The 24620-nt window shown below is 45.5% G+C and overlaps 1 protein-coding gene across 2 annotated transcripts in view; it reads right to left on the bottom strand.

The window, feature by feature from the left end:
• The window catches only part of ABCA12 (ATP binding cassette subfamily A member 12), an 82544-nt gene extending 59934 nt beyond the window's left edge, over positions 1 to 22610 (bottom strand). For both annotated transcript variants that reach the window (XR_007904399.1, XM_051786727.1), the window contains exons 1-6: positions 22138 to 22610; positions 18004 to 18097; positions 4510 to 4657; positions 2117 to 2205; positions 951 to 1060; positions 20 to 205 (exon numbers count right to left, since the gene is read on the bottom strand). Coding sequence is in view for 1 of the 2 variants with exons in the window: in XM_051786727.1 (XP_051642687.1) it covers positions 20 to 205; positions 951 to 1060; positions 2117 to 2205; positions 4510 to 4657; positions 18004 to 18097; positions 22138 to 22206 (696 nt within the window). In the remaining variant the exon portion in view is untranslated. The remainder of the gene's footprint in view (positions 1 to 19; positions 206 to 950; positions 1061 to 2116; positions 2206 to 4509; positions 4658 to 18003; positions 18098 to 22137) is intronic.
• Between the last annotated feature and the right edge of the window lie 2010 nt (positions 22611 to 24620).

Here is a 24620-nt window from a genome sequence, read left to right as displayed (position 1 = left end):
ACAGCTCCCAGGCACTCACCTGAGAGAGCTGACTCCTGAACTCCTGGGCAAACGACTCCAAAAGTGACGAGTCAGTGAAGCAGAAGGTGTGGTGGATGTTGGCCGCCATCCTCTCTCCAGTGACACCGGGATGTGCCACATACCGTGACAAGACCTCACACAGCAGGACTTTGAGAGTGGCTGCAGTTGAATGTTGGGTCTGGCTCTGAGAGAAAGGCAAAATGTTCAAGGCAGCTGTAAAGCAACATTCTATTTGGGATGTTTTTAAATGCAGTGGGGGGACTTTTTTTAAGGGATAGTAGTGCCATCTGAAAAGCATTGTCATTACAAGCACTTACACACAGACAGGATTCCAGCAGCTGAACAGTGACACTAAAGTCCCTCAAACTCCTCATGTGGTATCAAGAGAAATGTGTGTGTTTGTATGCCTTAACACAAGAACATAAGCATAGCAGTGTCCATTACGTTGTACCAAGTTTCCCTTACAAAGGAGTTGGAGTTCCTATATGTGACTTATACCTACAGAATGAACACACAGTTCCTCTGATGCCGCTGAAAGAACTCATGGGCAAATAAACAATTGAATGGAAAAGCCTGTGACGTGGTATCTTTAATTTCCCCTGAAAAAAACCCCACACTCTAAACACCTTAACTCAGACAAGTTGTGAACAAAATATCTCAGGGGATTGTGTGTGTCCATATTTGATATTTCATGGCATTATGTCCCAAAGGTGTATGGTTTACCTGGCTTCTGCTTAGAGGATAATAAACTTACCACAAAGCTTAAAATTCCACCCACAATCACTGCCTTCCCAAAATAAAGCACATTCACATAATAGGGGAGATCCAGAAGTAATAAAAGCTCTGTGTTGGTACTTTGAGCTTCTAATTCTTTAAACATGACAATACATAAAGGTTCACACTCAGTTATTATGCAAATACAAACTCACCTTCCCAAAACTGAGGATTCTGTTGAACGTGTTGATGCTGGAAGTCAAGTTGGATGGTGATGAAATATTCCCAAAGGCTTTTTCTCCATGAGATCCCAAATCCCCAAATGCTGCAACAACAGTTTGAAACACTGTATTTTACTTAATGTCTTTTAACCTCTTTGCTACATCAAAGCAGGACACGGACAGCTGCCTGCAGCTTTGGGCACCTCTGCATTGTTAATGCATTTTCAAAAGTACAGCCAATGGCACCCTCCAAGTGTTTAAGGGTTTTTTTCTGATGTGATTAAATCCTGAATGACATTGTTTCCTTCTGTAACATGTAACATGGGGCCTGACCTATGATTTTTATTTTATTTTTTTTTTTAATAAGAGGTAGAGCTGAGTTCCTCCTTGACCACCACCATGAGTCAATAGTTCCCTGAACTGTTCATTGATTTGCTTTTTCCCCCACGCCTCTGTGTTTGGTCCCTTCTGCATTCTGCCTTTTTCTGTCTGTGCACCACAGAGTGTGGGCATTGGCAGGAATGCTAATTGGAACAGTGAAGGGCTGGAGCAGAAGAGGCAAATGCAAATCTGTAATCATTCATTTCATCGTGAGCTCCCTGGAGAAAGGACTATCCATCACGATGGCTTGTGGACTGTACTAGCCATTCCCATCAATAAATAATAATTGTAACGATTTTATGGAAAATTTCAGTCTGAAAGTTCCTTCAGGAAAGAGAATCACATCAGAGGACAACATCACCAACAATAAATATGCACTGTGGCACAGAAGACAACTTATTTGCTGGATAACTGTGAATAAAAACACATTTGAAAAAAATCATAAGCTGTTTATGGCGAATTTGTGGGCAGTAAAAGGGCAATATTCCATAAATAGCCAGGTCTTTAATTAATGTCCAATCAATCTGTGATCTTGCATTGCTCCTGTGAAGTGCAACCATTTAATCCTGGTTTCTTGGCCAAGTTCCAAAAGTCTTTTCTACAGACAGTTACTTGCACTTGTTCCCAAGAATTTGCACTAATGTCATGGCCACGGTCATGTGCCTGTATAGAACACATAAATCATTTTAGCAGTGCTGTAAGAATTGCATCTCTGTCCAGAGAGCTTCAAAAGGTCAGCCTTCAAAGAGCAGAACTTTGTGGAGCAGTGAATAACCTACCCAGCGAAGCATTCCTGCTTTTAGGAACCTCTGCACTCCATGCTGATGGATGGCTGTCCTTGGATACACTGGATGAGCTCCTCCTCTTACTAGGGAAAGAAAGAACAAAAGAAAGAAAAAAAGCCACCTGTCACAGCTCACAGTTTCTTATAATTAAGCTCACACTTTACTGCACTGCCTCAGAATGTGTCTATAGCTGGATCTCATGGCAGGTGTGGTAAAATCTGGGTTGTGCAGAAGCCTGGTTCCTTCTAGAGGCCTGGCATGTATTTTGGGGAAGCAAAAGTGCAGAACTCCATTGCACTATAATCTGCATGCCCTTACCAAGAAATTCTTCCAGACAATGGGATCTTAATTCATCCTTCCCAAACATTTCACTACAGGAGTAAAGAAAGGGTGGAAGAAGTTGGTGTTGAGCTTGGCTTTTGGACTTAGTTCCATTTTACTTAGGGAAACCTCAAGCAACCATGTCTTGCACACCTTAGCAAATGGCTCTAAGGAACAGAAGCAAAGACAAGAACCTTGCCCATCGTCTCTGCTGACCACTGGTACAAAACAGTTTTAGGGCAAGTTTAATAAGAGCTTCTGTGAGTTGCACAATGGGAGAGGAGAAAAACAGCCTGGATTAGCTGAATATTACAAACTCTAGAATATTACACAATAACATATCCAGACAGTGAAGGGCCACAGCTGAAACACTTTGCCTTTGTGACAAACTCACCCAAGGTGATTCTGCTCCCAAGGCAGAGCTGCACCTATTCATCGGGAGCTTTCCCTTTCCCAGGTGACCTTTTCCGGAGGTTTTAGACTCTGCTGTATCCACTAGTTTTGTTGTGGCTACTTCACAGTTAGTGTTGTTTCTTGTAGAATACAATATATTTCTAAGGCTGACATGACCTCCCAAGGGTGGCTGTGGCCACAGAGCTGCAGTGATACTGCACACAGCCAACTTTGAGCATCAACAGTGGTCAAGATGTTTATTAATGACTCATCTGACTTGATCTATAGTTTGGCCAAATCTTTTGATTTTCAGTTGGCACAGAAAACCAGTTATCTCCTAAACAGCTTTTCAGAAACCAAAAACAGAAAGCAAGGAGGATTTGCAGCTATTGAAACCCATGGAAGACCTCCAGCTTTGGCTCTGGAAGCTCCCATTTCTTCATTTCAATACCCCAAATTAACCATTGTTTAGCATGCCCAGGGAAAAACAATGACTCTGAGGGAAGAAGAGCTGTGAATCCAGGCATCCAGTCTCAGTGTGGCTTTGCCTTCCCCCTTTTCTTCTGCTGCATGACCTTGAATTTGATTAGGATTCACCTTGTGTAACTTCAGTTGCCACATCCTTAGTCATCCTTCTACCCAAAGAGAGATCCTGACCACTGACTTGGCCTGGAAAACGATGGCCCCTCTACTCTAAGGAGGACCCACCAACCCCAGGATCCCCCATCTTGCCTGATGGGCTCTCTGGTGGAAGGCACGGGGCCCACCTTAGCTCCTCAGGCTCCCAAGCTCTGGCCAAGGGGGATTTTGAGGCTCTGACATAGCCACTACAGAGCAGCCTCTCACCAGAAAGCAAAGATGAGCAACCAGGGACACTGCGAGATGCCCAGATTTTCAGCTCTCCACGAACCAGCCAGGCCTCAGAGTGGCATGTTCCCCAGGGGTGTGTCAGAACCAGGCAGCCAAGATGTAGAAACAACCCTGGTTGGCAAGGCTCAAAGCAAATGCTACTTGGCTTCAAGTGGAACATCAATAGATTGAAATGCTTCCGCTGAACATTTCAATTTCAGCAAAATGATGTTCCAACAAAACATGCCCAGCCAGCTCCACACTGCAAATGTACATTGTGGGCAAAAATTGTGTCTTCATTTTCATCTGTTTCCCAACACATTTGATGGCCTGCAGAGAGGACACCCATTGTGACTGGCACCTGGAGGATCTGCTGGAAGAGCAGTCACTCCAGAACAAACATATCTTAGACTAGAGTTGCTGGGGAATATTTGCCACTTCCAGCCAAAGTGCCCTGAACCAATCACTAGGGTGGCAGATCAGTCTTACCCACTGACCTGACCCACAGTCATGCACAAAAGTTTCTTTGCTCTGATCTGGGCAAGTAGAAGCATTTTTCTCAAGGAGTAAAATTCTCTTCAAGTATCAAGTATGAATCAACGGACACATTACTGAGAGTTGTCTCTACTATGAACATTTTTGAAGTGTCCATGTTGCAGTTCATATTCTCATTTCTAAATGTCAGATATCTGTTATAACAGGTATTTGAGGTACATCTGTTGTGGACAAACTTGCACACACAGACATGCATGGCTGCTCCCTCCACCTCAAAGCAAGTCTTGCTTTACAGCTTCTAACACCCAGAAATATTCAGATTCCCTTACAGTCTGAGAGATGAGATGTCACTAAGTCTTGGTAGCAAATCTTCTGGTGTGTATGGTGTGCCTTTACACCTGGCATCTGAATCACACAGCACGGTTTGCAAGAATGGGAAGAAGCCTGCACTAGGAAGGTTTCGGGGTGCAAGATAACCTGGAGGAAGGAGAAAGAAAATGCCATTATTATAATGTGGACATGTATTTTTTGCCATATGTTACTATCAGGATGTGTTGTTTTCCCTTCCTACACCACAGGACAGATTCTCAGCTTCACTGAGGCTCTTTCACTCCACCTTGGCAGCCCCATCTGCCAAATCCCACTAGAAGTGCGTCCACAACACTGACAAAGCCATCATAAGCTATTTAATCACAGAATCATAAAATGGTTTGGGTTGGAAGAAACCCTAAAGATTACCTTGTCCCAAACCCCTTGCCATGGGCAGGGACACCTTCCACTAGACCCACTTGCTCTGGGTCACAGTTAATAGGAAAAGAGTCAAACTATTTATTTATAAGACATATGTCAGTCCTGAAGCAATTGCAGTATTTCCCACCTCCACTTCAAAATCCAAGAAACAGGCAAGAAATTAAAAAAAAAAAAAAAGCCTAGGTTTAAGATATCCTAATTCTGCTTTTAAAGAATAAAATAAAATAGAAGCAGGCAGATGGTCAGAGTAACCTGAAGCACCCACAAGAGCCTGTTCTCCAGGGCTTGGTTGGAACAGTTTCTATGCAATGCCACAATCCTCATTTCCAAGCCAGGTTGTTAAAACAAGGCTCTGTCTCAGCCTTCACCACAGGAAGGGGTAATAGATCCAGGCCCAACAAACCTCCCTTGCCTTTTGTTCAGACCTGCTCCGGGAAGGGAGAGGAGCAATCTATCACCACCACCCCCCTGTGGCTCCTCCTGCCTCAGAGCAGCTCCAGCACCATCTGCACCACCTGGGATGCTGGCAGCCAGCACTCAGGGACGAGATGTATGTCCCTGTCTCCTGTTTCTCCAAACCCAGAGTGGACCTGAGCAATGAGAGACTCGAGTATTTGATGTGCCTCTTGCCCCGTGCTGCTCACTGCCAACCCGCAGAGTTCACCGCCTGCTTTTCCCCACAGTGACAAACGCCCTAATAAATCTCCAAACTCTTTTGCTGGATCACAGCAACGTATTATTTAAAATAATCATTTGGAAAATTACCTGGCAAAGGACATTGCTATTATTTCTGCCCTGGAAAGCAGTCAGATTTACTGAAGGCCTGCAGGCAGGCCTGTGGTAATTGATTACTTGCTCTTTAGACTTCAAAGATGACCTGTGACTCTCACCCAAGCACGGTTTTATCTCTCACCCCTCCAACAAGGACACATGCAGCACATATATTTGTACTAAATTTATTCATGATTGCACTGGGCAAACCCCAGATGCTCCCACAGGGATGGCAGTGCTAGGTGGAGTCCACAGCTGCCGGTCCCCTTGATGAAGACTGGGCTTCCCTGAGCTTTCCTCAGCACAGCTGGTCACAGCCCATGAGTGTGCACTGCATTTTTGGGGGCAAAATGCAAAGGCATGGGTTAAGCACAGGAGCTCCCACTACTTTGGCAAGACAGCAACTGGCACAGAGGACTGCTAACTGAGAGGTAAAGCACCCACTTGGATGGTGTCGTGATTTTCTTGTACACCTCAGCAGAGAGCCGGCCTAGAAAATCAGACGACATAGATCCCCAGCCAGAGGAGAAGGGTACCTGTCTGGGAAGCTCCCCAGCACTCACTGTACCCTTCAAGCCAGCTCAGGAGTTACATCCCAGGCTGAACCAGCTCCTGGTAATCACAGAGCACCAAGGAGAGTAAAAGATCTCTCTTATCCCTACAGGCAGACCTTCTGGTGTTGGGGCCACAGGACCAAGCATCCACCACTCCAAAGGTTTTGAAGCATAATTAATCTGCCGCCCATGAGGGAAACTTTAGAGTAGGACACTTTAATCTGGGAAACTTTAGAGTAAGACACTTTAATCTGGGAGCATCCTTGTGTGAAGATCCCTGCTGTGTCTGTGATGTTTGCCCTTGGGATCACCAATTACAACCCTGCTGAATGGCATTTTGCACACACGGGCAGTTTTCTCTCATCTTACTTCTGATCTCCCACACCCTCATTCCATGCAGGGAACTGGCTCGCACACCAGTCCAAAAATGCTCACCACAGACCTCACTTTATCAGTGTCCCAACCAAAATGAAGCTTCAAAGATGTGGGAAGCCATGAGGTTCAGGATGGAGAGTGTGCCCACAATGATCTAAGACAAGTAGGAGCTGGGAGGGAAGGAGCTGCACCTTTTTCATATGCCCCACCAACAACCAGGGCCAGAACTAAGCTCATGTCTCTTAGCAGTCCTGGAGCAGCTGAAGCTGTGTAACTCCTGGGGAACAGCAGAGTAGGGACACAGGGGTGGGTCTGGGAGCTTGGTCTTCTCCAGAGCCATGAGAACTGTTTACAGGGATGATTATACAAGAGGTCCTGATGAATCCAGAGCAGAGGAAGACACTTCCTTGGGGTACAAGTAGCAATAACAAATGCTAAAATTGGATTGAAAGGTGGCACACTTTGAACTAAGTGGACAATTAAACAATCATCTGCTCTATCACAAGCAAGGTGTTCAGTGTAAGAACACAGTGATGATATCAGCTCTTTCTTGTCTTTTGAAACAGCAGCCTGGAATATAAACAGACAGGAATTTGTGACCTGAAGTTTGGAAGAGCTGCTGCTTGTGGTGGTGGCACAATGTCTGTGAAGACATCATCAACCCCTGTGACTGAGGTACGCAGTGAGGCTCTGCCAACCTGCAGCAGATGCTGAGCAGTTTGCTGGCAGCTGGATCCAGCCAAGGGGCCTGATCCACCCCTGAGTCACTGCAGGCCTGAACCAGGGTAACCTCACCATGCTCTTGGCACAAAGGCAGTGGCAATGCCAGAGAACTCTTCTGGAAGAGTCTTCTGGGCTTGGACAGCAGTTAGAGAATTAAGGAAGTTTTTCACAGAAAAATCTGAAATGCCTGTGCCAGAGTTCCACTTGGTGTAAGTCAGACCTGTTCTGGTTCTCAGCCCTGAGTATCCAACCATGCTCCTCAAGCACACAAACAGCACACAGGCTCACCCAGCAGGATGAAATGAATGGCTATGTTGGCTCTGCTGCCTGCACTGATGAGACTTCCACTGACTCCAAAGAGAGTTTACAGACCCAGTTTGGATGCAGCATCCCTTCCACAGACACATACCACTGGGAGATGGATCCCACCCTTCCTTCCTCACAGGGCAGCTGCTGCTGAAGGACCCACAGCATGCACACTGCCTTCTTTATGCACTGATCGAGGCAGGAATAGGGTGGCCAGGCTGGTCTGTCACTCCCAGATAACAAGCTGTCAACCTCACCACCACCACAACCACCAAGCCCCTCTGTTCACACTGCCTTGAAGATCATGTCCTTCAGGGGCCACAGAGGCCAACAGCTTAGTTTAACACAAGCTGAGAATTGCAGCCATGGGAAGTTCAGCTTCTGCCTGTGCTGTCTCTGGCCCATGTGCCTGAGATCAGAGCAGGGCCAGAGTGTAAGGCACCATGGCAGGAAACGTGCCTGATTTGGGAGCCCAAGCCCTAGACGAACATGGCATAGCCTCAGAGCTCTTTCCTGTAACTCCCTTTCATCCTGCAAATGAAAGAATTTACTGATGAGAAGATGAGTCAAGAGATTAATGTGCTCCCTGCTCCAGCCTGCCACTCTCCATCTCCCCATGCTCGTGGTGAGGAGACGTGACTCCAGGGAGCCACGTGGACTCTCCTGCCCACACATCGAGGTTCATTGTTGGCCCTGTAACCACTGCAAGGATGGCCTGGGATGCAGATTGCTCCTGACTCCCTCCAGTGCTCCAGGTGTACATAAAAACCTGTCCCTGCCTTGGAGACGTTACTCCACCACACCAGTGACATCAGTACTCAACGTAAGCACTGGCCACAGGACGTTACAGAAGGAAAGTTGTAAACACTCTGCACGTTTTAAAGGACAGTCTTTGGATGACTAGTGACAATTTTTCTCACTCTCCCCAATGCCTTTAGTTTTAAACCTATTAATTTCCTAGAACTACAATTTGGAGGGTTCCACTGCACTGCCTATGAGTCAAGAGGGAGAGATCACTGCACTCACTGCAGCCCCATGTTGAGCTGAGAGGTCACATTTCTGGTCAAATTGACTTGTCTGCAACCAAAATTCAAGTCCAGATCTGTATCCTGCCAGTAAAGTCTGACTTCTGGGTCTGCCAGCAGCAGAATCTCAAGCATAGAGCCTTCTGCTGTCCCCTCTGACTGAGAGCTTTTATTTTCTATCCCCACTGAAAGAAGGGCCCCAAAACTGAAGCAAAGACAGGCATCCCAAAGGGCAAACAAGGCCAAGGGCTCAGGGCTGCATGGGCTGGCTAGTTCTCCCTGTTCAGTAGCATCTAACCAGGCCAGTCCCACCTCCAAGAGCTGGAAAGAAATAAGGCATGCAGGGCAGTAACAATAAACAGAAGAAACCCTTAATATATGCATGCCCCTGGAAATCCTGGCATTTCCCCATTTGCTCTCATTCAGAGTAAAACGAAGCAAATTAATTTCTCCTCCCTTCCTGAACGCTGTAAATTCCAGCACACTTCCCTTCAACACGAGCAATTTTGTTTTCTCCAGGTAAAGGTGCTTGGTATAACAACAATGAAAAATGTCAGGGTAGCAATAAATGTCACACAAGAAGGATGGAAATGACTACTGCACTCTGATCTCTGAGATTAATTGAAATGGGCCAAAATGCTTAAATCTGAATGGACCATGTTTCACGTTGCCACATTGATTTTCTTGCTCTCAACACACTGAGGTTTCAGGAATTTGCATCAGCTGAGCCCAAGCATTTGCTGATCCAAACAAGAACTGGGCATTTCAGTGGATTGCAGGCACAGCACCATGAACATGCAGCCCCCAGCTGAGGTTTTCTGTTCTCTATCCACCCATAGTTTAGTGCTGTGTCACCACCACTCCTTGGGCATGAAAAAACTCCCTTGTCTTCAGAATTCACATAGTCTGACACTGCATATACCTTATGCTCTAAGTCCTTTCATATTCCTTCCATATTTCATAAAAAATCCATACAAATCTCAACTCAAAATTAGAGGCATTAATGAGCAAATGGATTCATTAGAAAGTATTGTGTTTAATTGAAAATTAATCCAATCATTGCCAAATCATACAAGGAGATGTAATAACTGGGACTTTTCAGCTAAGAAAAAGAAGGCCACAAAGTGGTTTGATGAAGAAATAAAATCATGATCAGTGATGAAAAGGGTGAGAGAATGATCATCCCTTGCAACACAGGGACAGAGAAACATTTTGAGATCATGAAGTATCAGGCAAAAAGGGACTGAAAATACCTTTTTTAACAAATATCAAAATGTTATGGAACTCACTGCCACGGGTAAGAGGAGAAAGGTACATGTTCATTTAAAAAGAATTAGACAAATTTGCAACAACAGATTTGTCAGCAGCTACTCAACATGATCACCTGGATTCAACCCCTTCAGCTTCTGGCTGAAGAAACCTTAAACCTTTCAGCATTTTTGTAGTGGAGGGAACATGCTGTGCTATGTGTTCCTACACACTCTCTCTACCACCCCTGAGCAGTGGGGGTCTAACCCAGAGCAGCAAAAAACCCCAAACCAACTGTTTATCAGCTGTGATCCGTATTTATCTAACAAATCCCAAAAACATCTAATGAAAATATGTCCTGCTATGGGGACCTCCTCCCAGCTTTCTAATGTTTAAGATATATTTGTGTACACACAACCTTCTCCCTTCCTTTCTAGTCTTTCCCATTGTCACACAGCATTACTTTAAACTCTATTCCTATGCCTTTTTAAACAATCAAAAAGACAAACTTGCCTCTTTCATGACACGACGATACTGTTTCTCTTCAGCCACAGAACTGCCCATTTCCAGCTTTGTTCACATCTATTTATCAATAAGTGCCTATTTTTTTGGAACAGTTTTATGATACTGCTAGGATTTTTGATCTCTCTCCAAAATCTAAACCAAACCATCAAATCTATGGAATAAGATTAATTTTGAAGTAGGATATTTTTTACACACACGGAGAATGGTTCAAACAGCCAGCTGGTCTGTCCCTTACCTGTTAAAGGAGACTATTTAATTGCCATGGCTCTTGTGTTTCTCTGACATCCATGCACTCAAACTCACATCTGACCTTGAAGCTGGAAAAAGGGACCTGCATGTTCCTAGTTACCTGGGAATGAGGACTTTATTGGGGGCAACACCAGGGCACAAACACCAGCTGAGACTTTACATTTTTCACATCTCCAAGATCAGTGCCCACAGCAATCCCATACTCGTAAAAACTGGGGAGAGGACAGTAAGTGTCACAGTTTCTGGCAGTACAGCCCAAACCTCGTTCAGTGTGTCCAAACACAGCACAGCAGTGATCAGTCCTGCTGATTTTAATGAGATTACTCACACTGCAGATTAAACACATATTTAAGAGCTGTGCTGGATCAGAGCTAATGGTTTGGGATTGCACTCCCCATGGCACTGCCCCTACACTGCTCCATTCCATATCACAGACCCCATTTTTAAAGCCATTCCAGAGCTACCAGGTGATTCCCCGTTCACCCTATTTTTGGCCATCCATCAGAAATGCCATTTACCTTCATAATTTCACCTGTTGAGCAGCCCTGAAAGAAGAGATTCCCTGAGCTTATCCCCAGGTTGCAAGACACTCAACAGCCTCAGTATTTACCTTGTCAGTGACAGCGACTCCACCACCTCCCTGGGCAACTTATTCCAATGCCCGACCACTCTTTCAGGGAACGTTTTTTTTCCAATATCTAACGTGAACCTCCCCTGACACAAGTCAAGGCCATTTCCTCTCATCCTTTCACTTGAGACAATGCAGAGCAGGCCAACACTCAATTCACTACAACCTGCTTTCCCAGTTCCTGTTTTTTGACATGAAAGCACAGCAGGACCCCAGATAACTGCACTCAACCCCTCCAGACATCCAGTATGGCTGGGTGAGAGTCACAATGTTGCACTTTTCATCTTTACAGCAATAGCATCCTTGTTGTCTCCAATGTCTCAGTAACATCATGTCCTCAGCTGTCTGCCTAAGACAGTGTGATCAAAGCAGCAAACTCACAGCAAGACTACCTCCTCCTTTGGTGGCCTCAACAGAGGAAGCACTTCATTCCATTGCCTAATTCTGCCCTCAAGCACTTCAGGCTCTGCAAATAGGACCAGCCCAGAGCAGACAGTATCTACTTCCATGCTTATTAAGACTAGGCAAGCTAGTTTTGCTCGCCCACAGACCTTCAGCTTCCACCCCCTTATTTAATAAATTAAAAATCAGCAGTTGGATCCAATTGCATTTGGTTCATGTACTGATGAGGGAGATCATAAGGACCGGAGAGAATAAAAATCACAAAGGAGAGGAAGAAGCAGCAGGTGTAAAGGGAGGAGAAGGCACCGCTGAACTAAAGGCAAAGAACAAAGGAGAGAGGTGGAACCTTCTAAAAGGTATTGCAAATTCAGGTCAAGATGGGGAAATGCCAGAGCTGAGGTCTGCACTGAGGGGCAGAGCTGAGGAGGAGGGACACCAGAGGGTGTGGAAGGATGCTCCACTGCCTGAAGCACAAGCACAGCAGGAGAGAGCAGGAACTGTACACAAGGCCTTTTCCTACAGGGCTTTTTTTAAGCAATATTTAATGCAGCCAAGGCTAACCTGGTGTTGTAAGGCAGCCAACTTGCTCTTGTCTGTATGAGCAGCAGGGCATTGCACAAACAGGATCTGAGAAGAGAGTCAGAACACTTCCCAGCAAGAAGCTGGGACCTAAAAGCTTAAATCCATATCTAGACCCTTGAAAAAACATCCTGCACAAAAGCTGTGTTTACCCAAACAACATCTTTCAATGCTGAGTGTCTCCAGAGTCCAGGTTTAGATTCTTTAAACAAGTGACCTCCTTTCCAGAAACACAGACATCAACAACTGCCGACTTCAGTTCAAGCCAAACTGCTCAACACCTTTGGAAAAATACTTCTGCCTTTTCAGAGCCCAGCATCTGGATCGAGATGCTTCAGGAAGTCTATTAGAATTAAGTGACTGCCCCAAGGCCCAGCTGTAATTCAGTGGGGATGGAAAAAACATAGTGGTTACTCCAGAGTTCCCAACTCCAGCTCTGAACATCCCTAAGTCACACCCCACAAGGCAAAGAGTCTGTGGAAAAAAATGGAGGTGTGGAGATTTATGGAAAGGGAGGCATTATAAACATCACAGTGTCTGTTTAGGTGATGGGTCTCCACACTAAGTAGAGGCTTGGACAAAATGCAGTGAACTGTATGGCTGGGCACTGCCTGTGTAAGTAAGGAGACCTGATGGGACTATTTTGCAAATGACTGCAGATGAGCACAGACAAAAACCTGATGTAGGAGTGTCTAGAAAAGTGGAGAAAACTGACAGAAAAGCAGGGGAGGAAAATGAAGCAATGTAATGGAAAACAAACAGTGGGGCTGCTCTACCACAGGCGACTGGTGAAGGAGAGCTGGAAGTCTGGTGTGTGCTCGTCTGTGTACAGAGTAGGTTGAACCCTTGGGGTGGGTATGCCTTGCATAAACACCCATGACTTATCCAAATGAATGGAGTGGCCCCAGCAGCTGAGCCACCATCCCAACTCTCTGTAATTAGCATGGGAACCTATTAATTTTTCCACTCTACTGGGAAAATAGATGAGTTCAGGTCCCTCCAACTATGAGGCAAATTCCTGTATAAAGTGCAGCATATTTTCTGAGCTTTCTCAGCTCCAAGATGGGGTCTCAGAGGAAGGGCAGTGCTGTGGCCCACCTTGCTCCATGTGTCCTGCCCTCACATGTGTCCTGGCAGCCACAGTGATCACTCACATTGAGAACTAACCCAGCTCAGGGTCTTTCTCTGTTAACCGTGGAACAAAATTATTATAAGGGCTTCTGCATTTGACTGGGATTGAGGCAGGGAACTGTCAGAGCTAAAAGTGGTTTATTTACACAGACCCACAGGGCAGGAGCCCCCTGAACTCATCTACCAGCACACTGCTGCAACAGCCAGAGGGGCAGAGACTCACATGGGTGACAAGGACAGGGGTGACAGGGACTGCCTGCCATGTGCTTGCCAGAACAGACCCATCACACACAGCTGCCTTGCCTGCTTTCTCAGTCATATGGGAAAGGGGAAACTCTGCATGTACCCTTTTAAGAAAGACTTTTCATTTGCTTTTTCTGATACTGCCCTGACCAGGGTAAGTCATGCCTCACTTAACTCTAACATGGCGACAGTGTTCAGCACAGAAGTCACAGGAAAGGTGTGTCTGCACATACAAACCACAGCCTCTCTCCTAAGGCATCTCAGATCACTGCTCAGTGGCTCATATTGATTTTTCCAGACAATTCTGGCTCCATTCAAATCCTAGCTACCAACCACAATAAGACTGAATGGGATGTAGCTCAAAGACTTCTATCCTGGGCCTTCTTTCTGGAGTACTGGAGCCAGGAATGAGAGCAGAATATGAGTATCTGCTCCCACACAGCGTTGTGCCACACAGCTCTGTCTCTAAACTAGACCTAACAGCTCTGCTGGCACTGGCCAACAGACTGGTTGGTGATCAGTTACCATGATACTCCCCCAGAACATTGGCTGCAAAGAGCAGGAGGACTCTGCTCCTGAGTCTATGACAAATATCTGAGTGAATGCAATACACCCTGCAGACACCTCCACAACGGTGGTGAAACCTGGGTGGAAATTCTGGGCAGAGGTGAAGGGCAAGATGTGCCTCACTGAGAAGAGTTTGGGCAATGAATTCCCTGGCAGAATCTGGTGGATTTCAGACCAGACTCAAGAGCACAGCTCCCTTTCATGAAGAAGGAAAAATACATGTGAATGAGGCATGGCTTTCACAGCACGGGAGAGCAAGGTTTCTCCCACACCTCCCCCGTGGAAGAGCAGGGTTTCTGAGTGAGTGTTGGACTAACCACACCCAGGAGAGCTTCCACAGGGAATACTGATGAGGTTGAACTGACAGGAGGGGAGAGCAGGCCAGCAGAAAAGGAAGAAAGCGGGCGGGGAGGGTGTGATGGGTGTGACAGGCTCGTTAGAGCAGGAGTGTAATTGGGCTCCTCGGCAGACTGAGTGGGTTGAGCCCCGAGGGACAGATTGTATCTCACACACAATTCCCATACCTTGCAAAAACCTGCAGGATGGAAAGGAACTGCTGTCCCTGCTCTAGAAAACAAGTGATACAGGCACAAAAGTCTGGACAATACCACCAGAGTTCACTGGCTTTCACCTGCAGGCTTCTAGTACAGAGCTTCCTATCCCACACCTATGCCACAAAACACCTTCTAACAAAGACAAAGGCTGAAATAAAAAGGTCAAAAGCCTCAGCTGTGATGTGTATAGTAAGTTGGATGGGAATTTTGTTTGGTTAGACTCTCAGAATATCACAGGAGCTGGGTATGCACAGAGAGTGAAATATCTTTTTAATTTCTCCTGACAACAATCTCTGCTGACCTGGAAACACATCATCAAAAAGGTGTCCAGAATAAAGAAGAGAGATTTTTTATTTTTTTTTTTTACCTCCTAGATACAAGATGCTTTAGTTGTGAAGAAAATTACATATTGGATAGATTTCAGCTCCTTGTTTTCCTCAGTTCTTAGTTAGCCCATGAGCATCCTCTTCCCTAGTGACATTTATTTGGCATGTCCTTTCCCTCTGAAGCTCAGCCTGGCACAAGCTCCCATGGCATTAGGTGCTACACATTATAATTCAACACAAGCAGGAAGCTCTTGACACTTGTTCATTCTCGACTGATATTTGCCAGGTAATTTCTCTACATAATCCTCCATCTACTGAATGGGTATCAGATGTCCTTCAGAATAACTTCTTGTCTCAAATTTGAGCTGTTTTAATTGAAAAAATAATAGATTTCATGATATTTCTGTGAGAATACCTGAGATAAGGTTACAGACTGAGATTTCCTCTGGGGTTATCTCTAAGGCTCCAAACCTCAGCATCTGGGTACCTTATTCTATCTCTGTGCCATTGATTCTGTGCTTCCTGGCTTTTGTCTACCCACAATAATCCCTTGACAGCAGAACTAGAAACAGCTTCTTGTCACTACTCAACGATTCTGTCTTAAGGCAGGCACTGGAACTCAGCAGAAGGTGGATTTTATTCCTGTTGAAAACGAACAAACCCCTCTCCTGTAATAGTTTTCCTAGATGTGTCCACCCCCACCTGCCTTTCTTTTCTAGCAGAAAAGGAAGTTCCCAAGTGATTCATCTTTTGCTTTTCAAGCAAAAAGTTGATACATTTTTTCCAGCTGTCAAAAAAAGAGTAATTGTCAAGCAACTATTCTTATTTAACTAGAAAAGCAGTGGAAAGTGGCTGTTTGATGTCCTGGTAACATTCTCCTCTATCCCCTCAGGATTCTTAGATGATTTCTGAACATCTGGATCACAAGAATTACACCAAAACCATTATTTTCCAGCATAAAACCTCTCTTGCAATAGAGAGTTCCTATCATCCACTTCTAAGAGAGACAGACACCTACTCACATACTTAGTGAGACTTGTACCAAAATAAAATTGATCTACAGAGGAAAAGGGAACTAATCCAAAGATACTGCCTAGTCCTTCCCTTTCCTGCAAAGCACAACTGTTGGAGCTACTTGCTATTCCTAAGATTATTCCTGCTAATCCATTAATGTAGACATGTGACCATGCAGACCAAAAATGCTCCAAATAAATATATACTCAAACTAATAACCATGTCAAATAAAGGAATAAATATTTCCCCATCCAGCTGGCTCTCTTGACATCCATCTTATCAGGTTTATCAGGGCCAGGAAGTACAACTTGGAGCAGTGTGGGAGGACTGCCATCTCCACACTTGGCAAAATCTGGGGTTTTCACAAAGTACAGCATGTCCCATCTTGCCCGCTCCAACTGGTTCAAGGGAATTTGGGAGAACCTGAAACATGTAACAGGTCTAAAGAGTCTTTTGCTGGCAGCAGATGGGCTTGGGGTTAAAAAAATAACTCTAACACATCAAGAATGTCCTTCTCCATTAAAGAATTCCTATGATACCTTCAGTAGGTCACTTGCTCTGGCTTTCCATCCCAGTCTACAAAAGGAGGGACACAAACCTGCACCCAGATTAGGCTGCAAGTTCTCTGGGACAAGGGCTATCCTAGTTGTATGCCTAACATTTGTCACAATGTGGCCTTTTCTCACACACCACACAGACTTTTGAAGCAGAGAACGACACCTGTCACTGACCAGGTCAAACATTTCCCATGTGCACACATGACATGAGGAGCAGATCCCTCAGGACCACATCGTACACATCTGAGAGCTGTAAACCTTGGAAGCCAACTGCTTGTCCTCCCTGCTGCCAGACTCTGCCTCCTCTCCTCCCTGCCCCAAACACAGAAACCCAACATTGCCCATGCTGTGCTCTTGTGCAGTCAATGATGCCCTGATGTGGGTCATTCATGGTGGTGTCTCTGCTGTCAACCAGGTGTTGCAAATCTTTTACTATAGTAATTTTTGAGACCCTGTGCTGGGCAGCTACGGCTCCCTTCCAACCCAAACCATTCTGTGACTGTATCATTTGATCCAACTCAAAATTAACACTGTGGAAGGGGAAAAAAGGCTTCCAACTGGACAAACTCCTTGCCCTGCTTTACTTTATAACTTCATGAACAAACATGCCCTGGGCTGGGACACGCCAGTCCTGATGGCAATAAGGCCTCACTAACCAGTGGAAGTGTTTCAGAGCAGATTCAAGTGCATCCCTGCCCCAAGATGCACACAGGTTCTCCTGACACAAGAAGCAAAGCTGTGCAAACACTTCACCCATGTGACCCCAAACAACTACTCACCCACCCAAAGAGCTGCTATTTTTATTAGAAAGGGCTCACATACACCACAAGCTACCAGTCTCCAGCTGAGCTTTGCAGCAAGATGCTTAAATATGCACATTTTGCCTGTAGCACACACAAAGTAAAACCTTTCATGTTGACCAATCTCATGTTTGTTACCCCACCTCCATAATCACACATGAAGCCTCTGACCTCACTCAATTTACTGCCCTCTTCTCCCTCAATTTCTCCTGTAAGTTTATATTGCTGTCTACAACAGCAGTATCTGAGTAAATCTCAATGAGACAGTTCTTTAAAGTTGTTTTCTAATTATCAAGCTAATTTGAAAAAAACATGAGCAGAAACAACCTCAGAGGAACACACACATTTTATTTACAGCATTCTGCATCCCAGGAAATCTCCACTGGAAACTATAAGGAACCAAATTTGTAAAAGTAACAAAACACATCAAATGAACACATCAGTCACTGAAATGAGAACTAAACCCCACAGACATAAAAACAAACCAGTTACTTACAGTTTTGCTGTGGTTCTGGAGGGAATTTGAGACGGATAATGGCCAAGATTATGAAAACAACCACAGGCCAGGAAATTAAAACAAACGACCATACCTATAAAACAGCAATGAAAATATATGGGTTACGTTTGTCGTGCTGATGTGTCCCAGAGCCCGTCTGGAATGTACAAGTAGTGCCCTAAATGAGTTATAGGTGCATTGTAAATCACACCTGTCTCAGTATGCATACAATTAAAGCCCAAGCATTATCTATGCAGGAAGAAAAACTACCTCAGATTTTGAGAGCAAATAACAAGGCTGAAAACAACACAAGGCTTCCTGTCTTTCAGTTTGGCTGATAATTACGGGGGACAGTGTTTATCCAGCTTGGAGACACTGCTATGGAATAGTAAAGGCACTCTGGGAAATACAGGGCTTTTGGACACACCAGTGGTGACACAGAAGACCTGAGGTGTGAAAGGCTGGTTTCACTTTCCGTGAAAGACACTGCTCTAATCATGGGTAAATATGACTGATTTAGTTATACCCCAGAGTTTGAGTGTTTGACAAGTCTACAACATTTCTTCCCCAAAAATTTCAGTGTTCTTCACAAATAGTTGAGCCTCATGGTTGAGCTGAAGAAAGGATTTTGTCATTTACAAGATGTAGAGCCTGAGAACAGTGAAGGAAGGGGTTCATGGAGCTGTGCAACCAGTCAGCCACAGAAGTCACATTTGAACACCAATCCCCAAGATCCCTCATATGAGCTTCTGACCCCAGCAACGCAAATCCCTGGCCCCTCTCCATTTCCAGATTGTAGCAGTCCATATACATGAGCTGAGATGAATCATGGAATGGTTTGGGCTGGAGGGGACCTTAAAGCCCATCTCGTTCCACCCCCTGCCATGGGCAGGGACACCTTCCACTAGCCCAGGCTGCTCCAAGCCCTGTCCAACCTGGCCTTGGACACTGCCAGGGATGGGGCAGCCACAGCTTCTCTGGACAACCTGTGCCAGGGCCTCATCACCCTTGCAGGGAAGAACATATTCCATATATCTAACATAAGATGGACGAGAAATTATGTAGAATTGGCCTAATACGTTGAAAACACATGAACATCTATAGAACTCTTGTGTTTGACATGAGGCTTGACAGTTTCAATGGATAAGAATTAAGAAAATACAGTCTGGTAATCATCTACTGTAGTAAACCAATCTAGGTAGGAGGCCCAAAATCTTAAAACTACAAGCCTTGGAGTTTAGTGAGCCAGGAAAATGCAATTATTCAAATAATCAACAGCTTCTGCACTAGTTGGCTACCTTGCTCCCATGCTTACTAGATTAGAGCTTTCCATCCATCAGTAGCTAAGCTCAAGCTACTCTGTGCTGCAAATTTGCTATGCCATCTTCATGCCAATTTCTGTAACTGCAAAGATGTCCTTCTTCAAAATAATCCCATTTTTCATCGTTGTGCAACTATTTTTTTCAGATCAGCACACATTACCCACAACTGTTTTTCCAAAGTAATTCCAAGCCCATAACCATGTTTTCATTTCCTGTAACACTTACTGGAACATAAAACCAAACAGATAGACAAACAAATCCTGCAGAGCAATTCAGCTTGAAGATGGTTGTTTTACAGCAAGTCCATCCCTATCAGCCCTGATGAGGTGACAGAGGCTTGAAAGCAGGAGCAAATTCATGCCCCAAAATAGGCAACTGACAGACACCAAATCACAAGGCCCCTCCCCACACATCCCTTCACAGAGGGCACTCCTCTAATTTCAGCATTCAGCAGTATTTTAGCTTTTACAGATAGTTCCTGCCCTTCATATATACACTGCCAACTTGTAACAGGATCCATCACTGAAACTACCATCTATTTATAATTTTTTCTATCAGATGCTTTCCCTATAATCAGTCCCCAAACACGCAGTTTAACTGTGATTAATTCCTGTGCAAACAGTATCATTAACGCAGCCTCCTCGTTTAGAACCACACAGGCTAAAGGAAAATTATGGGGTAACAGCACAGAAACTGATATTAGTCAGAAGCTGCCTGAAGGAAGGGCCAGACATCTGTCACATTCTTGGGACAATGAATGAATACTGATAGTTTCTACTCAGGGAAATTGTGGTACGTCCGCATTTTGAGCTAGAATGGTGCTTATACTCCCCACTTTCCACACAGCTCTTCCCTCAGTATCTCTGTCCTTTGATTTAATTGGATTTAATAGTAGCTGGGCACATCAGTTGCAACATCACAGCATTCCCTCTGTCCCAGGCATTTCTAGCCAAAGACAACCACCCTGGCCAAGGAGCTTGCAGGTGGAACGTGTTGACTCGAATGGAACCATAAACAACCCCAATTTGACTCTCAGGACATTAAGAACTGTGATGTCATTCCACAATCCCTTGGCTGGTGGATTATTTCACTGCTAAAAGTTGATTTAATCGCTCAGACCTTAGTTAGTATCTCTGGGTACAGGTACATAGAAATACAGTGTGGAGCAAAAGGTAGAAGTAAAATATGTTTTCCAGCCCTGGAGAGGCTGATGAACAGAGCAGGAGAGCACTCGAGTCTGCAGGGGTGGGACAGGGCTGCGTGGTGTCAGACCATCCCATGGCATTCCAGTCATCCCCAGAGAGAGCAGGCAACACCACTGCAGCAGCAGGAACCACCTTCACTCCTTATCAGAAATTGAAAAGCACAACAGAACACTTCCCTCTCTCCCTCCCAAAGCTCTCCAACAGCCTGGTCTGTAAGTGAAGGCACATTACACAGGTAAAAAACACGCAAGGAGGAGGACAGAAATCAGGATGTGCTTGGGAGCAGAGATCTGGCCTTACCTCCTCACACCCTCTGCAGCCTGAGCAAGCTCCCTAATTTGGAGCAAGAGAGGGAAATGAAGGAGGGTTGCAGGGAATGACTGCCATAAAATAGTCTGTAGTGGCCAGTTTTTTATTTTAATTGACATTTCAATTCTACAGAATTGATATTTCAACTCCACAGGAAACCAGAATTAAAGCAAGTGAGACTGGTCAAAGCACAAGTAAGGCTTAGGTTGGCATTTACTCTGAGTACACAAGAGCTCAGAGACCCAGACCTTCTGCTTTTAATGAGGCTGTTACAATTTCTCTTGAGAAATTAGAAGTAATTTATTGGGATTCTTCTGCATCTCAGAAAAGGTATATTTTGCAGCAGTGAAGAATATTCAGGTATGCAGCACATCCATAGGAGTCAGAGGAACTCAGCACCTCTCCAAATTAGGCTCCACAACTGAGAGGGAGAACAGTAGGCAAGAACTGACCTTGCAGAAGCACGTGGTGATACTGGGCCTTTCACTCCATCCTCATATCACACCCTCCATGGCCACTTCTCTTCTGTCAGCATTTTCTGCACCTGCCAAGGCTTCCAGTCCACCAAGGCAAGTTTAAAACCCATCTTGTTTGGATTACTAGCAAGAGGACAGGTGGTGGTACAGGCCCATGAACCTCAGGATGCTGTATTTACTGTGCAGCTGCACCGAAACCAGACTGGGACAAAACTACTGGGCAGCCTTTGCCTGGCCACACAAGGCCACCCAAAGGAACATGCACCTCCCTGATGCTGCTGCAGGTCAGATCACTCTCTGGACATTGGGGGCAATGTTTTGTCTTTTGGGAAGAAAGACCATTGGGGTGTTTGATTTGCAGCACACTGGACTGCACTGGAAATCTGTCCTACCTGAATCTCTCAAAGCCACTTTTTCCTTTTTCCATCCTTTACAAATGGGTGTGTGTAAGGGCAGCCCCCACAACTCCCAAATCCCAGGGACTCCCTGGAGGCTGTACACCAACCAAGGGGTCTGCTCCAGAGGGGCAGGTACAGAACTGCAGCTGAAGTCAGGCCTGCCCGTGAGTTTGTGCAAGGTTTTGTTTGCACAGAGGGAACAAGAGAGGCATCCACAGTACTCCATTTGGACTCCTGAGCCCGCATGCACGAGGCTCCAACGCAAGACCCCATTATTTTGGCCTAAAAAGACCCACCTTCACTTCCATGCCATTCCCTTCCTTCCCTGTGCCTCTCTCACCATGACCTTCCTCTCCTTCAGTGTCCCCCTTGCTCATCAGCTCCCGCCATTCCCAGGTTCCCACTCCTCTGTTCCCACACTCACCGGCTGCCTCTTGACACTCAGCCAGTTCTTCCAGAGCAGGATCCTCAGGTGCTGAGAGAGTGCAGCCATCCTGGGCTGAGCCAACCACGAGCGAACAGCTGCGTATTCTTCCTCCCCGGCTTAGGAGGCAAAAGTGGAGGCTCTAACCCACAGGGGCATCCAGTGTCCAATATCCAAGCCTCTGCCCCTTCCCCACAGCATAGCTCTGGAGCAGCTACTTCATGCACTGCTGGCTGCTGCAGTCCCAGTGAGCGTAGCTCTCGTCCTCCCAGCAATAGCTCCAAGCAAATTCAACAGGTTCTTCCTCTGGCGGCAGCAGGCGGGCGCAGCAGCCTGCCTCCACTTGTGGGAATTACAACAGCCAGCCTCTCCTGGATGCTCCCTGCTCCAGCCCTCACCGATAAAATGGACAGCATTCCAAAAAGATGCTTCTGCTCAAACAAAAGGTGATGCATGCCTCCTCCTCCCCGTGATGAAACCACCTGTCTGCCCACACACCGCTCCTGCTGGAGAGGTGTCAGCAGCAGCAGAGTTCGGCTGCTCGCCAGGCCAGTCTGACTTCCCCAGGTTCTCAGGGAATGCCTGGGAAGAAAGTATCCACACCGTGTATCTTCCTGGCATTGCTGATTTGGAATTAGTTGTTTGCTTTTTTTTTTTTTAATTAAATCTACCCATCCAAGGAAATTAAATGAAAGCGCTGAAAAACATATATAAATGAAAATCTCAGGGGCTGATCTAATTGCTCAGCTTTCTGCATGTTCCCTTTCCTCCAGGAGATCAGTCCTGGGGCTCTCAGTGACTGAATTCAAGGTAGCATACCCAATCCACTGGGAATGGATCACACCCCACAAAGACTTCAAGCACTAGTGTGGCTTGAACACTTGTTATTGAACTGATCATTGAATTTTCCAAGCTAGTGAAATCTAAAAACAACAGCCAGACATGAAACAGAAAAGGCAGGTACAGAGGGAAGCAATGACAGCACAGGGACAGCTCATTGTACCAAGGAATAGCACAAATCTAAAATCCAGACTTGACTGATGGGCTCTGGTCATCCAGAAGAGCTGTGGTCCCTCTCAGAGAGGAGCACATACACTCAAGTATCCTGCTTGGTAACACTGAGATCCTCCACAGAGCACCTTGGCAAGCCAGGGAAGACATCACTGCTCTCAGCATATTCCATAAAAGATGAAAGACTGTTCTTGTACATGGTATTTCTTCCAACCACAAACTAACTTTATGCCTCAAAAATGAGTCCTTGCCAAACTCCACTCAGGGAGAGAAGTAGAGGTGGCAGCAGAGGAGTTTTGATCTAAGGGTTGTTAAAAGCACCGAGTGAGAGGAAAAGAGAGAGATGTGGTACTCAGTGAAGAGAAACAGCTCCTCCAGATTGGTGAGGAAGTACTCTAAAGCTGGGAATAGCAACAGATCTGGAGCAGTCCCTGCCCCACGTACCTTCAGTCTAAATAGATCAGACATTCCAATGGTGGGAGTGAAGCTGGGGCTAAAATTAACCTAAAAGGCTTCCCTGGTATAGTTTTCATAGCAATGGGAAGAAACACAAATGTCTAACCTCCCAGCTTACATTCCTTTTTTTTTTCCTACCAAATGTCCTCAGGAGAGAGAGAGGGATCTGGTTTGGGTTTGTGGATCAAGAACAAGCACTGCTCCTTGGGACACTGTTCTGGTTCAGCTCCATGTAAGAGGCACAGCCAGATTCACTGCATTTGGTCCAATCCATTTGCAAACTTTATTCACTTCCTCTCTGGGGCTGAAAAAAGAAATCCAAATATAGATAATTCTGCTCTGAGGGGGTAAGGGAGAAGAAATTTATAATTTCACCATTCACTGCCTTGCCAAGGTCTTTTAAGGCAAGTGTCTGATTGCTTCTTTTTCGTATTCAGTCAAACAACTGTTTCAAAAGAACACTATGATTTGGATAATAATTTTCCCAAGCAAATGCACATCCTTACTTCCTTTGTGAACTGAGTCAACAAACATTCCCCTTGGGAAGTACCCAAAGGATAATTTGTTCGAGTTCACCACTGTAAAATCAGAATAACTCAATGTCAGTTGGCTCTCAGAACACCTGCATTCAACTCCCTGAACACCACAGTGTTCCGGTTCCAGAACACAAGATGAGAACTTTATTAAGCCATTGTACCTTTTTGCTTTTTAATTCCTTTACTGAACAATTCCTGCAGATGGCTCAGGAGGCTGGGGACAAAGTGACCAGAGCAGATAGATGTCCCAGTGTGCCAATGTACATATAGCCAGAGGAGGAGAGGAAGGAAAGGCCAAATTCCTCATTCTCCTAAAAAGTCCTCAGTTGGTTTATTCCTCTGGTTAGAGAACTAGGGCTCTTCTGGGCTGAAGGGCAAACTGGTGGTTCAGATCACTGAGAAGAAGAGCAGCATCTGTTTCTGTGGCCACGAAACAGGGGAAACTCTCAGGGGAGCTGAGCTGTGATTTCATGCAATGCA

The sequence above is a fragment of the Manacus candei genome, unplaced genomic scaffold, assembly GCF_025592945.1.
Source record: "Manacus candei isolate 608988 ecotype Guabito, Panama unplaced genomic scaffold, ASM2559294v1 h1tg000023l, whole genome shotgun sequence".
NCBI classification, from domain to species: Eukaryota; Metazoa; Chordata; class Aves; order Passeriformes; family Pipridae; genus Manacus; species Manacus candei.
Note: the sequence above shows the minus strand (reverse complement) of the source record. Positions and strands in the feature narration are given on the sequence as shown.